The sequence below is a fragment of the Pagrus pagrus genome (assembly GCF_965226575.1).
Source record: "Pagrus pagrus genome assembly, chromosome: 4".
Lineage (NCBI taxonomy): Eukaryota > Metazoa > Chordata > Actinopteri > Spariformes > Sparidae > Pagrus > Pagrus pagrus.
The window spans coordinates 30,466,165-30,481,221 of record NC_140188.1 but is presented as its reverse complement, the minus strand read 5'-3'; the positions used below and the strand labels follow the sequence as shown (position 1 = coordinate 30,481,221).

Below are 15,057 nucleotides of genomic sequence, written 5' to 3'. Positions count from 1 at the left end.
AAAAAGTAACAGCCCTCATAGTGAAAATGTCTTCATGGTTAACATGTCAACTCATCTGTTTTAAGGGGGAAAAAAGCCTTCACTAAGCAATATTGAACTTGCAAAGACAGATCTGCTAGCAGTGACATTTAGTCGTTCCTTTCACATGTTTTCTTGTTAACCTTCCCCCTCTGCCCCATCTTTTTTTTTTTCATTTTCCCTTTGTTTCCTTCAATGCATTGAAAAACCCTCTGTCTGCAGGATTTGTATCATTGTCTGTAATCCATATGGAAAAAGGGATTGCACTTCTCATTGTATACACAGAGGATTTTACCACTCAGTCTGTCTCCTAGCAGTGAGATCAGAGGATTAGGAGTCGGCTGGGAGACCAACCCATCAGATCGGGTTGGTTTTAAACGCATCCAGCATCAGGCTGACAGTCATGCTTGAGTCTCTCTGGCTTTAGACGCCTTAAGACCTATCTGCAGCACAACAGTAGCGCCCCTTGCTAAAGCCAGAACAAACAGGATTAGCCCCAAATTGGATGGACCCACAGGGGGGAGAGTTTAAGATCAATCTTTATTTGTGCTGCCTTTGTCCTCAGATAATTTCTAGTTTCTTTTGGCCAGTGTACCACTGCAGTGGTGCAGTGGTGTAGATTTAACAGACTCAAACAGATCTTACTGGCTGACCACTAAATACCATTAATAATTAAATTATCAAGAAATCTATGAATGTAAGATGACAAAAGTTAGGATTCCTTGAAGTGATTGCTCTTCAGCTACACTAGAAAGAGTACTTTGCGGATTATGAAGAACACTTGAAGAACACAGTTATTAGAGTTCTGTTGCTTCACCAACCTGCGGGCCGGCCTAGAAGACTGGATGTGATTAAATGTATTTAGACTAACCACAGAGATGACATACTGCATAATAAGTCAATGCACAGACATGAGCGGACCACAACTGGCTCTGCATAGCATGTATTGAGGGGGGGACTTGTCCATTCATCTTCAATTTGGGCGAAAATCTAAGCTAATCCTTAGCCTTCATGACTTGAGTGTACAGACGTAAAAAAAATAAAATAAAATAAAAGTATACTGGATGAAAGTAGAAAGACACAATTTGAGTTTCCTTTTAAGATGGGAGATCCATACACACACACACGGTCAGGCTACGCAAACTAGGAAAGCAAACTTTGTTAAATTCGTTGTGAGTGGCAAGTAAATAAATGTCATGTGTCTCCTGACTCCTGATAGTTTGTTTCACAGAACCATCTGAGAGGTCGTCCTTGGAAAATGGAAAAGGGCAGGCACTTTCAAAAACATTAACTTTCCAACAGCTATCTATCAAGGGCTGACGTCAACCAATCAGATCAATGAATTACATGATACTGCAGGAGCAAAATAACATAAAAAAAAAAAAAGCCTTCAGTGCCGTTCTTTGCGCTTCTTTAAATGAAATATACTCACAAATTCTGATATAAACAGATGCTATAGCAGCAGATACGCTAACCACTTTGGGAGCTGCTGTTGTTGGTCGCCATGTCTGTCACCTCCGTGGTCATCACACCTAAACCACACCCGTAACTGCTATCAGTTTCTCATAAAAATGCTGATTGGGCCGAACGATTGTGGTTAGGACACTTAACATAACATGAAGCCTGGCAAGATGGATTCTTGCATGATCTCATGATCTTGCAAATCCAAGTTAAGGTACCATGAGGTATGATCTGTTGATCTACTTTTGTTACCTGTGAGATGCTAAACGTAGCATAACAGAAGCACAGGTAGAGACAAGTCAGAAAGTCACACAACTAAAGGTGTGTTCCATTTACCTGGAAGTCGGACGTCTAAACTGGAAATGACTTCTTACCCGAATCGACTGCATTCCAGTACAACAAGTTGGAAAACCAGTTCTAGTCAGGTTAGCTATTGTTAGCAATACCAGTTGATAACATCACACAGTATTTTGCGAAGACAAAAAAAGTCCACAAGTTTGACAGGACTGTAAGACTGAGACTGTCATACCTGACCAAGTGAGATTATAACACAAAAACACAGAAGTGAGTTCAACCGAGCAGCGTTGTGTTTTATTACTAATCAACATGCCATTTCTAAATGTACATGCCAAGATGAGGTCCCGAGGGGCTGAAGACATCAACCCACATCATCTTTGGGTTGCAACCATGTTAGGAGGATTTTCTAAATAAGTTCTGAGTGACTGTAGGAAAGCCCTGTCCACCATAAATGTCTTGTTGTTGTTTTTAATCCTGTGGACGTGTTTGTATTTTTATGGGCAAGACCAAAGACAAGTAAGGTTAATATAAAACAAATAAAGCTATTCTATTCTACTCCTGAAGACTTGTCTGACAGGAAGATGATGCGAAGAAAAATGTGAGGAAGAAATAAATTATGTCTGCTGAGATGAAAAGTGAGCCATAATTAGTTTACAAAAATCTGGTGCATAGTTACACATTTTAAGCTTCTATCACATTAGTGTCTGACCATATAAATAAATTAGCTGGCCTAGCTTCCTGAATTCATTAAAGATGTTGGAGCTAGTTTTCATCAATGAATAATGAGGGAATGAGAGTGTGTACAAAAATGTGGAGTCACTGGGGAGATCAGTGTTTAGAAATGGATTCTGCTTCATCACATAGACTTTTTATAGGTAGGAAGAATTTAGTTAAGTTATTGGGAAAAATGTTCAGTCAAAGGTTTCAGTATGGCAGTATGTCAGCTGACTTCAGTTTGTTATGCTTTTGTTTTCTCAGTATGAGGAAGTGATCAGGCTCCCTTCTATAATACAGTGATAATGATCTAGGTGAGGTGTGCAGCAGTTTGTAATCGGTGACAGAATGTGGTTCACAGAGCAAAAAGTCATTTAGTGTTGAAGGAGACCAGCAGCTCCATGTGAGCTACCCAAAGGTGCCTCTGCCTTGCACCCACCCAGACAGGAGGAGACGCAGAAACAGGAGGATGGAGACATTTATTCATTTGAAGACATCAGAGTGGCCTGATGGTGTTGTTCAGTGCTGTCTCCTCATTTCCCCTCAACTGTTGTTCTGTTTTAGAGTCTGAAGCACTACCTTTCTACTTTCATAATAAGTAACAGAGTCAGACTGGTGAAGCGTTTGGCAGTGAAAAGGGATATGCAATCACTGATTTTACTGTTTGGCTGTTGGCAACGGTGCGGTTTAAAAAAGCTTTTAAATGGCTACTTCTACACCAAACCCATTACCCTTTGTCAAAGTGGGTTAAAGCAGACCATAAATCAACTGTTTTCATTCACAGCAGGAATAACCTTTTCTCTGGTTCAGAGGAAAATGCTGCTCTGTTTATGTTGTAAACAAATCAATCCCAGAGCTAAAACACTTTGTTTGACAGCAGTGAGTCAGGTCGTGTTTTTGTAAAATTAAAAAATTCAAACACAATTTATTAATCCACCTATCTAGGAAATTATCAGCACCATGAGGACAAAGAATCTGCAAAGTCACCTTTGACATTTTACACAATAATACTTTCTTGTTGGCATTTTTTAACAGAACACAAACCTGAACTCCAGGGGCAACGTATTAACGCGGATTTGGAGATTTAAAATGCATTAACTGAAAAATACAAACATGAATAATGTCAATAAACACCTGAGGTAGTGAAATATTATGAGATTCTAATGCATCACTGTATTCTCAGAAGATGGATTAGAGAGTACAAGAGTAATCTATCTCAGTCTCTCAATACAACCAGTGTTTACTCTCCCCGTGCCTGTCAATGGGCTTTCTGCCTGGGTGGCAACATGTAGCATTAACCAGCTGAGGCAGGGCATGGACCAATAAACAGTGGAAACACCTTCACCTCATGTCACCTCATACTGTCTCTTAAAAGGATGCACTTAAATACCACAAAGACAAGACAAAATACCTGACTCCCATCTCCAACAACCTGTAAACCCTAAAAGCCCACTGACGCTCAACAGCCAACCGGCAGACTGATTGAATATGTAAGGGCTCTTAAGGTAGTCCTAAAGTATTCCTTCTCCAAATTAACTGATCATTTACATTGTGGTTCGTGAGATCACAAAGGACATGTCAGCTCGCCGGTATGACAGTATTTTTACTTGTTTATCCAGTTTTATTTGTGTGTTTTTCCCTGTTGAGTTAACATTATTTAACATAATTAGAGCCTGTGTGCCTTGATAAAGGATTCAAAGTAAAGGGTCCTATAAAAATAGGACAAGTAATTGAAAATGATCAATAACTATCGATATCAACCGATATGAAACTTCACTATCGTGATAGAGTTTTCAGCCCTATTGCTCAAGCCTACTGTCTGTTCCCTTCTCTCTAGCTGACCAGGCAGCTTTAATGTCATGAATCGCGATTTCAAGTTAAACTTTCAGTCATATCAATAATTTAAACTAATCGACTTCATAATTTTGAACCAGGACTTCCTTTATTTGGATCTTGTTGCTTGTGTGTTGCTGCTGTTACAAAAACATATTTAAAATCAACATTTTAGTAAATAAACGTATCTAATTGGACTCAGTACTTTTATTATTGGGTAGCTCTCGATTCTGTCCGTCCCGGTTATTAAGTTTGCTGGTTTGCACTGTCTTGAAACTTTCGTACATGAAATGATATCATCCACAACACTGACTTTGTTGTTCTTGCACACATCTGTCTCCACATCTACTACTGAGAGGTGTGACATGTCAAGTTGGACTAGATGTACTCTATCACTGCAGGGCTACACTGTGGGGGTTCACCGATTGATGTTAGTCTCCTCACATGTACTTTCAAAGTTAAGCACCAATGAAATATGGACAGCATATAGAGGAGGGGCTGGGTTCCCCAATGATCCAACATAATCTGAATCTACTTTGATCTTTTCCCTGTGAGTCTCCTCCCTGCCCAAGCTAAGCAAGTTCTTAACAACTCAACTTCTGTGCTGCTGCTCAACGTCTACAGGAGATGAACTGGAGGCTGAATCATGTCTTGTACAGCACACAACTTCTTTTTTCAGTCCAGTCTCCTGTGAAGGCCGCCTGCACGGTCGATCCTACCTGAACGCATTCATTTCTGCCAAAGTTACAACAGTTTTGGTTTCTTCATGTTTGAGATTTCAGTTTTTCTTTCTTTTCTTGATGCTCCTCTGACTGGCTTGAATTTTTAGACATGATGTCACACGCTTCAGTGGCCCAATCAGGATTTAGCAACATTTGAATCAGATTCTAAACACAGTTGGTGGGTTGTTTCGTCACTGCCAATCAAATCTGATGAAACCACGCCCACACAGCCCTATAGAAACAGGTTATCTAATCTGTTAAACGTAATACTTAACCATGACTGAGGCTCATTTTGTCACAATTTCTGGATGTCCAGAAATTGCCTGACCTGATATCTAAATCAAACTTTTAACAATCCAGTAGAGCTAATTATCACCACTGATTTCTCAAATGGATTTGATTCCAATTCACAATGTCCCGATGCCATTTGATTTCCTATTTCATTCCATTCAATATCGAGTGGGTCAGGGATATTTCTGTTACAATACCATTGATGATTGGATATGAAAGACATTCACAGAGAACTAATGCTGTGAAGTGTAAAAGGAAAGGGACATTATTAAAAATATAAATGTTTAATTTAACAATTGAAAGAAATGCTTTTTAGAAATGAATGGGATATTGTGATTTTAGTATCTAATCATTATAGATACTGTATTGAAAGATCAAGAGAGTAATGACAGAGGGAGGCCTTTGTATTTCATCAAAGGAAACGAAGGGGAAAAAAATAGGTTTTCTCGTTTTAAGTAACCTTTGAAGCAATTTGAGTAAAGATGTTTTTAGTTCACGAGGTGCATTCAAGTGCATCTGAACCAACCCTTTTGCTGTGCTGTATGTGTGAAACTCCAGACACAGACAGACAGCAGAGGACAGAAGCAGTGCTCCCTTAAATAACACTAAAATGTGGTAGAGACTCTCTGCATAGTTTTTAAACTCATGACTGTTTAGGTACTAGTATTTATCCCTCGGTGTGGCAGATAGCCTTCAGAGACTTATTCACCAAGCGGAAAATCTAGCCACATTCAGCACTTGGCTGGTGTTAATTTCCAACTCTGAAACATCCACAAGGCGTATACTGGAAGATATATTGTAAGATCAATCTCCGGATTTAATGAATCAATATCGAATAATTCAAATTGGAAAATTCAGGTTTGGGTTTTATGCTTTAAACTGTAAGACAGATTCTCCCAGTCAGCAAAGCATCAATGGTGGCGACTACAGACGAGACAAATGTTTTCCAACCGTAATATTCTGACAGTTACAACAGGTATCGTCAATCATAAAATGTGCATTAAACACACATTTGAGGCTGCAGACCACCATGAGACACACAAACATTCAGATAATTCAAAGACACGTTCATTTCTTAATTCTCCAATAGCCATGAGAATGAACAAGTAGTGGGAGCAGTGCTAACAGCTCTCACACACACACACACACACACACACACACACACACACACACACACCCCACACACACATGTATACACAAGGAAACTGACAAAGTGAAAGTAAACATGAACCACTTTCAGCTCTCAAGTCTGGTCCTGTTCAGTGACTTCAATAATGAAATGGTTCACTTTCCCCTCCCAAAAGATAAACACGCTTTGTCACCATTGCAAATATGTTCAAGCCACTGCACATAAAAAACATCTGAATCCAACTACAGGCTACAAGAAACAGAAACAGAATGATTCTACTGGTTTGAACTTGTTTAAGGGGCCTCGATTAGAGGATTCTAGATTTTGGTTCTTTCTTGTCAAGATAGTCAAATAAAATTTGAATTTATAGGTGGCACATGAATCAATGTACTGTCCCACAATTTGTACCAGAGGACACTTGTCTTGGCTTTTGTGGAAAATGTTTAAATGTTTGCCCTTTGACTTGTAGCTTAGAATACGCTGGCGTTTGTTATTTCTTTTTATTTAGTTTTTGAACAAATCAGTGCAAAAATGGCCAAGTATGTGAGATTTTTTTGGATGACGAATTATTGGAATTATTATCTCCACCAAGGAGTTATGTTTTCACCCATGTCCGTTTTTATTTGTTGGTTGGTTTGTAAGCAGGATTACACAAAAATGGCTCAATGGGTTTTCATGGAACTGGGATGTAGGATGGGTCTGGGCCCAGAATATACCCCATTAACTTTTGGTGTGGATCCCAATGAAGGGAGCATCCAGGATATGTTTCTCACTTTCTGTAACACTAGATAGGGCTCTACTGACTGCCATTCTAGTTGTTAATGTGGAGACGATCAGTTGTGTCTTGTGCTCCAAATATTTGGCAACCAGCTTACTGTTAACTATGATTCTTATGAAGTGACCATGCAGCCATAATTAAATAAAGCAGCATTACAGTTTTTACCACCCTGAATCGTAACAGTACTTTGTTAGTTATTAAGACCACCTCGAAAGTTGAGGACAAACATATTTTTCAGTGATACCGACTTAAGTGGTTCCTTCTAGTAGAGAGAGTTGTAAATATTCTTTTCTCCATACACTGTGCCACTGAATGCAGCACCATTTTTCACATACACTATATACACCATAATATATTTGTCATGAGCTGAGACAGCGGTGGTCTTACCAAAAGTAGGTCTTCACGTGCTCTTGGATCAACACCCATGTCTCCCCAAAGTCGTCTGATTTCCACAGCTACAGCAGGGGAGAAAGAGGGTGTGAGGAGGGGGGTAGGGGGGCGTGTGGGGTGGGGGAGAGGGGGATGGTGCACTGTAAAAATGTAGGTCAAGCTCATTCCTTCATTTTGGCTCTTACACATGTGACAAGGAGAATGCTGGAGAACCGTTTGGCACTATTGTGCTCAAACTCAAGACAAGGAAACCAAAAACAGCTCTGATGCACAAACCTCAGCAACCATTAGTTTCTTCTCTGTGCCACCAGATACTGTACATAAAGTACTAAAATGGTCCATAAAGTGATGGAAATTTGATAGAATCTCAAGAGGTACACCAACACCACAATGAAAATCATATGGAAATAAAGTCATTTTATGATTGTATGTATAGTAGGGTCCAGAGTCTGACACCATGAATAAAAATACTTCTATTTTGCGTTTCTTTAGAATGCAATTCTATTTCGTTCATTACAATACACAAATAACATCATCTTAACAATCCGAGTGCAAAAAGCAATACCCCTTTTGCTTTAATGACAGCATGCACTCAACCTGGTATGGACTCACAAGTTAATGTAAAACCTGATGACTCATGTTATCCCAGCATGATTTGTATTGTACCGTGTTGCAAAAAGCTTCTTGTGATGTCGATATTAGAAACCTTAAGTCTTGCTTGATCTTCAGAAAATGAGCCCAATCACATCTCAAAGCTTTGACAGAACTACTTGAAGACCAAAGAAGACCAAGGAGTCCTGACTGTCATGGACTGTCCTCCACAGTCACCTGACCTCGACCTCATTCAACATTTATGGGGGCACTTGAAGACGGAGAAAGCCAAGCACTCAGTGACATCACAAGAAGCTTTGTGGAACACTGTCAGAGCGTGCTGGATAACATTAGTCAGCAGGTTTTACACTAACTTGTGGAGTCCATGCCAACATTAAAGCAAAAGGGGGACAACCAAATACTAAGAAAAAAGTATTACATTCAAAACAAAAGCAAAATAGAAGTATTTTAACTACGGTTTATTTAAAAATATGACTTGCCAAAAATTTCGGCTATACAAAGAAATCTGTTGGTAGAAAAACTCGAAGCTTCTCTTTCTACAAGAAGTGACAAAAGAAGAGAAGGGCAGCACAACCATCATACTGCAGGTAGAGCTGTACCTGTTTGTTTGGGTGAGAGCTGTCGTAGCCGAGCACCAGGTTGGATCTTCTGCTGTGGAGCAGCAGGTCTGTCGGCTTGAAGGGCAGGGAGAAGCCCTGGACGCTCTTACAGAAGTCGAAGGTGTTCCACAGGTAGTTGTGGGTGGAGTCTACAAACAGGTACTGAAGAAGAAAATACAGACTTAAGCACAACGACAAAGTGTAACACGTTTCCTTGATGCATTTTAAAACATTAATATACTGCAATTTTTAAGCTAGTTTCACACATTTACAAAAAATGTACTTCAAATAGGATAGCAGACATTTATAGTCTCTAATGTTCAGCGCTCCAGAAATACATGTATTCCCCAGCCCCATTACAAAGTTTGATTATGTAACTGTACTTTGCTAATCCCACTTTTCCCAGCTCACTTTGATGTGCAGTGTCGCTATATACCCAATAACGCCTCAATTCTGTGTAAGCAGGGCACAGCATAGCAGAAAACACAAGTCACTGAAGCAAATGTTTGTCAGGTGCTTCAGTGATATCCGAGTGCAGTGTTGCAGTGGAAAGTCGAGGTGCCGTATCACTAATGTACAGTCGTGCTTTGCTAATTCAGTCCCACTGGGAACAGAGGCTGTTCAAGTGTTCAGAGAAGTGCAGTATACTGAAAATATTTGTTTACGTTATTTACTGTAGCTGCTAAACTAAAAGCTGAAATAGGTGCACAAGACTGACCATGCGCTGAGGGTGTAAATAACATGTTTCCAAATCAATCTGTGATCTCGGCACTACTGGAGATTTGGATTAAACCAGACGAGCTGTCCAGAGCCATTTGATGTTTTTTTGGTTGTTTTTCTGTTTTGAAAGAAGTCTCCAGCTACTTCGGTTGTTAAGCAGAATGCTGCAACACTGTTTTGCTGTGAAGCTCCAGAAATGTTTTGTGGACTACAAGACTTCACCTGACTTGCATTGGGGAGGAGATGATGACTGGATTTACATTATTGGGTGAGTTTTCAACTGTTCTCAAATACACTGATTGAACCAATTTAATAGTTTCTTGAAGCTAAATTTAGTGTCAGCTCCTGAGATTTCTTTGTCTCTATTCATTCTTATGCAGTTCTTGTTTACTGACTACTTTGGTATGATTGCACTTTTGGCACAAACTGGAATCAGCAGGGCCCTGGAGTTGACCTGGACTCTGTCATCAGCCATCACTACAAAGTGCACAATAATTCTGTTACAAGAGTCTTGTCTGATTAGTTTTGAAACTATTGCGCAACTGGATGCATTTTACATCACATGTCTTGGCTCTGACTCTCTTGACTGAGCCAAAGAATCTGCTAGATTAGATTATAGAAGTTAGACTATCATTGATCTGAAAACACGTGCAGGCGTCTGTGTACATCTAGTTTCATACTCATTCAAAGCACAGGAAACATGTTCAGACATTAGAAGAATGTAGTCTGGATCATCTTTCAACACAGCTAAGAGGATTGCTAAGGTGTCATAACCTCTGACTCTTAACTCAAACGTTACTCTTTACTAAAGTTTTATGATACGATACGATACGATACGATACAGTATACTTCATGCCAGCGGACACAGTGAAGCAGGGTACAAAATAGAGTTGTTCCGATTCTGATGCTAGTATCGGAAATGCCTCCGATACTGCCGAAAATGCCGGCATCGGTATCGGCGAGAACTTGACTTATTTTGTGTTTTATTTTGAAAATTAACCGGATGTCATGTTATTATTTTGTGTCTGACTTCCTGTCTGCTCTGTGCTGAATTCGGCTTTATACTATTCTTTTTAAAAATAAATGGCTTTCATTTGCTGTATTCATTCATGTTTTACAAAGGGTTGAACCTGAGCCAGGCCTTACCACATTGATAATCATATCACAGTCATGCAGGCGTAGAATGATATATATAATTTTTTATAACACACTGGTATCGGTACTCGTATTGGCCGATACCCACAGCATAACTATCGGAATCGTTATCGGGAGGGAAAAAATGGTATCGGAACATCTCTAGTACAAAATTTACTGTTTGTCCACAGGCTACATGGAGAGTGAATATTCAAATTTTATCAACCACTTGCGGTCTAAAGGTACACGTATACGACCCGGACCATCACAGTACGGATGCCACTGTTCGGTGTATGCAGTCGTACAAAGAATGTGCACACAGACACCACTATAACTGACTATACACTATGGAGTTCAAATGAGACACCAGAGCAAGAAGACCCGCCTGCTTCTTTCAAATCTGCTGTGTGAGAAAAGTTCGGAGAGCGAGTAGTGGATTGACCAAAAACACACAGTGTGTCAGTGTTTGACAGTGGGATTTGAGTGGAAACACATGAAACATGCCAACACAAATTAGACGGCACACCCAGATGTGTCCGGAACGTCAGGTCAATTTTATTCATAGTGCCATTTACAAGAAAAGTTATCTCATGACACTTTTCAGTTGGAGCAGGTTTAGACCATACTCTTTAATCAATACATTTACAGAGACTCATCATCTCGTCCCTGCTGTTTCTCAGCAGCCTGTGGATGTGGAAGACAACAGGGCTGAAGACATTACTGAAGCAATGTCAGTAATGAATCACTGTTTACTGCTTAATGCACTACAGACTTTACGAACTATCTCAGGTGGACACTAGGTGGAACAAACTGTAACTTTCACTACCGTCAGATAAAATCATTACATTTAATTTAATTTGTCTGAAATTAATTAACAGAAACCCAGACTGCAAGAATGCATTTGGGATTTTTTTGTTGTTTTTCTGCAGCTGTACCGAATCATGACCCCAAACCGAGGTTCGTGCCCAACCCTGACTACTGCTATACTCCTACCAGCCACTCAATAGATTAGCAGTTTTTTTGGCTGGTGAGAGAAACAAATCTTGCATATTTTACCAACATCTGGCAGGGGGCTGGTAATAATTTTGAATCCTGCAGTGAAGCTTTGTTCAGCCGATTATGGGACTGCTGGTGCTTTCTGATATTACGCAGAAACACAGAAGAGATCCTGCTCTTTTCCTCAGCCTAACCTATATTTGTCCAGTACTATCGCTTCATCTCTGTCTCCTTCCCATTATCCAAAGGCCCCCTTCTTCGCTGTACTCCATCTGGTACTGAACCCACCTGAGCCAGACAAATGACCCCTTGACACTCTGTCAGCCCTGTGAATCATCCTCCTGTGTACATCCTCTACATGCAGGGACTTGGCTTTCATGTTCACTGCTGCGTTTACTGCTTTTCTGGTACACAGCAACAAATTAGTAAAAATATGAAATCCTGTATGCAATGATGAGACAGCAACGTTATGAAACACTTCATTATTATTATCATATCATTAATTGCCTATGAGGTACATTTAGCCACCTTTATCCTTATAATTATTATTAACACATTTGCCTTCAGACTTGTTGGAAAACGTGTCATACAAACTGGTTTGTTCAAGCATACCCTAACCTTTACAACACTCCAAGTGAGAATGTTTCCATTTCTATTGATCAACCTATGTCTCAAGAACTTAATGGGAGTTCAGTCCAACTGTGCCAACTTCAATTGCTCCTTTTCGAAAGGTGTGGGACCTGAGGCTCAGAGTGTGTTCAAAGGAAAACCAAAGCCATGAAGTGCAAACAAGGTCATAGACCTCTGAACGTGGTAGGTATGTGTTGTGAAACAGCCGGTATTAAAAAAGAATCATATTTCTCAGTACAAAGCAGCAGAGCCATCCATTAAAGTAAAAAGCAAGTGCTGTAGTCTAGAGCATGACATTTTTCGGGAATTCCCGCGGGTCACGTGATTCCCGTGGGATTCCCGCGGGATGGGAGTCAAAGTTTTATTAATCCCGTGATTGGGACGGGATGGGAATAAAAATCAACGGGAGCGGGCAGGAGCGGGAACGCCATTAATAGATGATGATTTTCAGCTGTGTTAAACAACCAAAAGGACAGACACGTCCATTTTTGAAGTCATCTTTCAGTGAGCCAAAACTATTTTGAATTGCGTTAGCAAGTCAAAAGAACTACACATCCAACAGTGCTTTGACTTCCGGCCGGGCCGGCCACTAAAAAACGGAGTGGGATGGGAGTGGGATGGGAGTGGGAGTAATTTTGAGTGGGAGCGGGATGGCAGCGGGAGTCATTCTACAGGAGTGGGACGGGATGGGATTTTTTTTTTTACTCCGGCCCGGGATTGGGATGGGATGGGATTTTTTCTCTGGGAGTGGGATGGGACGGGAGTGAAAATCCACTCCCGTGTCATGCTCTACTGTAGTCCTCCAATACTATGATTCCACCACTTATTCAATTTCTAGTAGCAGTAGGTAAGATTCTCAGATTTGCTCATCTCTATTCATTCAGAAAAAAGTTATGGCTTATCGCATATTTTGGCTTCACTGGTTTTGGACCTCATTATCAGATTCAATTGGGTCTTGAAACTGTTTTGGACTCCCTTCTTATCTTCACTATATTAATACTAGCTATTAGGACTACTAATCATACACTAAAGATCATTACATTCTTATCAATGTGTAGGCATTACTGGAACTGAACTAGGTTTCATCTTCAGCTCCACTGATGTGTGGTGAGCCACAAGGATCTATTTTTGGTCCATTTTGTTTTGCCTATATACACCAATCGGTGATCGGTGTATGCTTCCAGTAGAAAAATTTTAAGTCATTTTAATGGGGTCTGGTATTACTGCTTTAACAAAGGAGCACTACCAAAAGTTAAAAGTGTATGTCAGAGCAAACCAGATCCAAGAAGTCAAAACACCACCAAAACCTTTGGCAGACCTCCAAGACAAGGAAGAGATCGCAGAAGAAGAAGTAAAATAACTTCAAAATAAACAGTACCCAGGAGCATAATCACTTCCATCACTGTAAAATGGAAAAAGTGGGGAATACTTTTGAGACACTTCCGAGAGTTTGTCCAAGACGCGTTTTTGCATAGTTATGGAGCCAGAGATATTTTTTCTATTTATAACACATTTGATTGCACCCTCAACCCCACTGTACACGACTGTACCTGCTGTTAGATATGTTGATGATACATGCAATAGATAGCTGATCATTTCAGACAACTGTACATTTCACCTCATTTTCATAACCTCAGCTTGAGCAGTGCACTTCCTTATTGCCCAGGAGCTGTTAACTTTGTTTTAAAAAGTTATATCGCACACCTTAGTCTGTAAGAAGTACTGACTGTGACTCACCCTCCTGTTGTCTGCAGGACTGTGGTAGAACTGGGAGATGACCTGCTTGCTGCCGTCCTTGGCCTTGACCACTGAAAGCTGAAACTTTTCCGAGACGAGTGTGAAAGTGGTTCCATAGTCATAGGACACATAGACCTGGAGACATAGAAAGTAGATAGGGGTTGAACAATCAATAGTTTTCATTTCAAAATGTGCTGCATGATTAGCCGTGTCTTGAAAAGCTTAGAGAAGGAAAAATTAAGATGGCAAGCACTACTAGAGGGAATAAACTCCACCAGTTAACTTTAAACAGCTACAAAACAGAGGTGTCAACAGAATTGTTAGATGTCAGAAACATTTTTATTATAACTGGTCAACTAACTAACTGTTTAACAGACCACAAATACAGGCCTGTGGTTTGATTCATAGAAAATTATCACAATTTCTAAAATCCCCCCCGGGGGAAGGATAAGCAGTTACAGATAATGAATAGATTTTAAAAAAACAACAGGTAGATTGTAGTCCATTATTGGTCTATGGAAAAAAGTATTCTGAGACAGGAGATATTACTCCTTACCAAATTGAAATCATTCCATTAATCTGTAATTAATTAACAGGTTTAAGTATCCCCTGGACTACATCCATCAGGACACAATTATACATTTAAAAATGTCTTTTCTTGGAAAGCACATCTGGCTCTCGAGTTATAGATGTCTAGGTGAGATGAGGTATAATATAAAAAATCTTTATAGTGCAAAGAGAACTAATGACAAGTGTTTTTATCCAACCTTTCCATGGTTTGGCTGTTACTTTGCCCAAAACTTTAAATCTGATATATTCTAGTTGGTGTTATCCATCTCTAACAAGATGGATGATATGGTTTGATTAGTTATTTTATTGATCAATACTAGTCAGACATTGGACTTTTGTAAGTCTATGTCTTTTATACTTTTATATGTCTGGAAAATACAGATATTGTGAAACATTTTTCCATCAGACAAAATACAGCTGATGTTG

At 39.8% G+C, this 15,057-nt stretch overlaps 1 protein-coding gene across 2 annotated transcripts in view; it reads right to left on the bottom strand.

Annotated features, from left to right (window-relative positions):
* Window positions 1–15,057, bottom strand: part of sorl1 (sortilin-related receptor, L(DLR class) A repeats containing) — a 101,615-nt gene that overhangs the window by 68,304 nt on the left and 18,254 nt on the right. For both annotated transcript variants that reach the window (XM_084351131.1, XM_084351132.1), the window contains exons 3-5: window positions 14,062–14,196; window positions 8,845–9,006; window positions 7,631–7,698 (exon numbers count right to left, since the gene is read on the bottom strand). In XM_084351131.1, coding sequence (XP_084207257.1) covers window positions 7,631–7,698; window positions 8,845–9,006; window positions 14,062–14,196 — 365 coding nt within the window. The remainder of the gene's footprint in view (window positions 1–7,630; window positions 7,699–8,844; window positions 9,007–14,061; window positions 14,197–15,057) is intronic.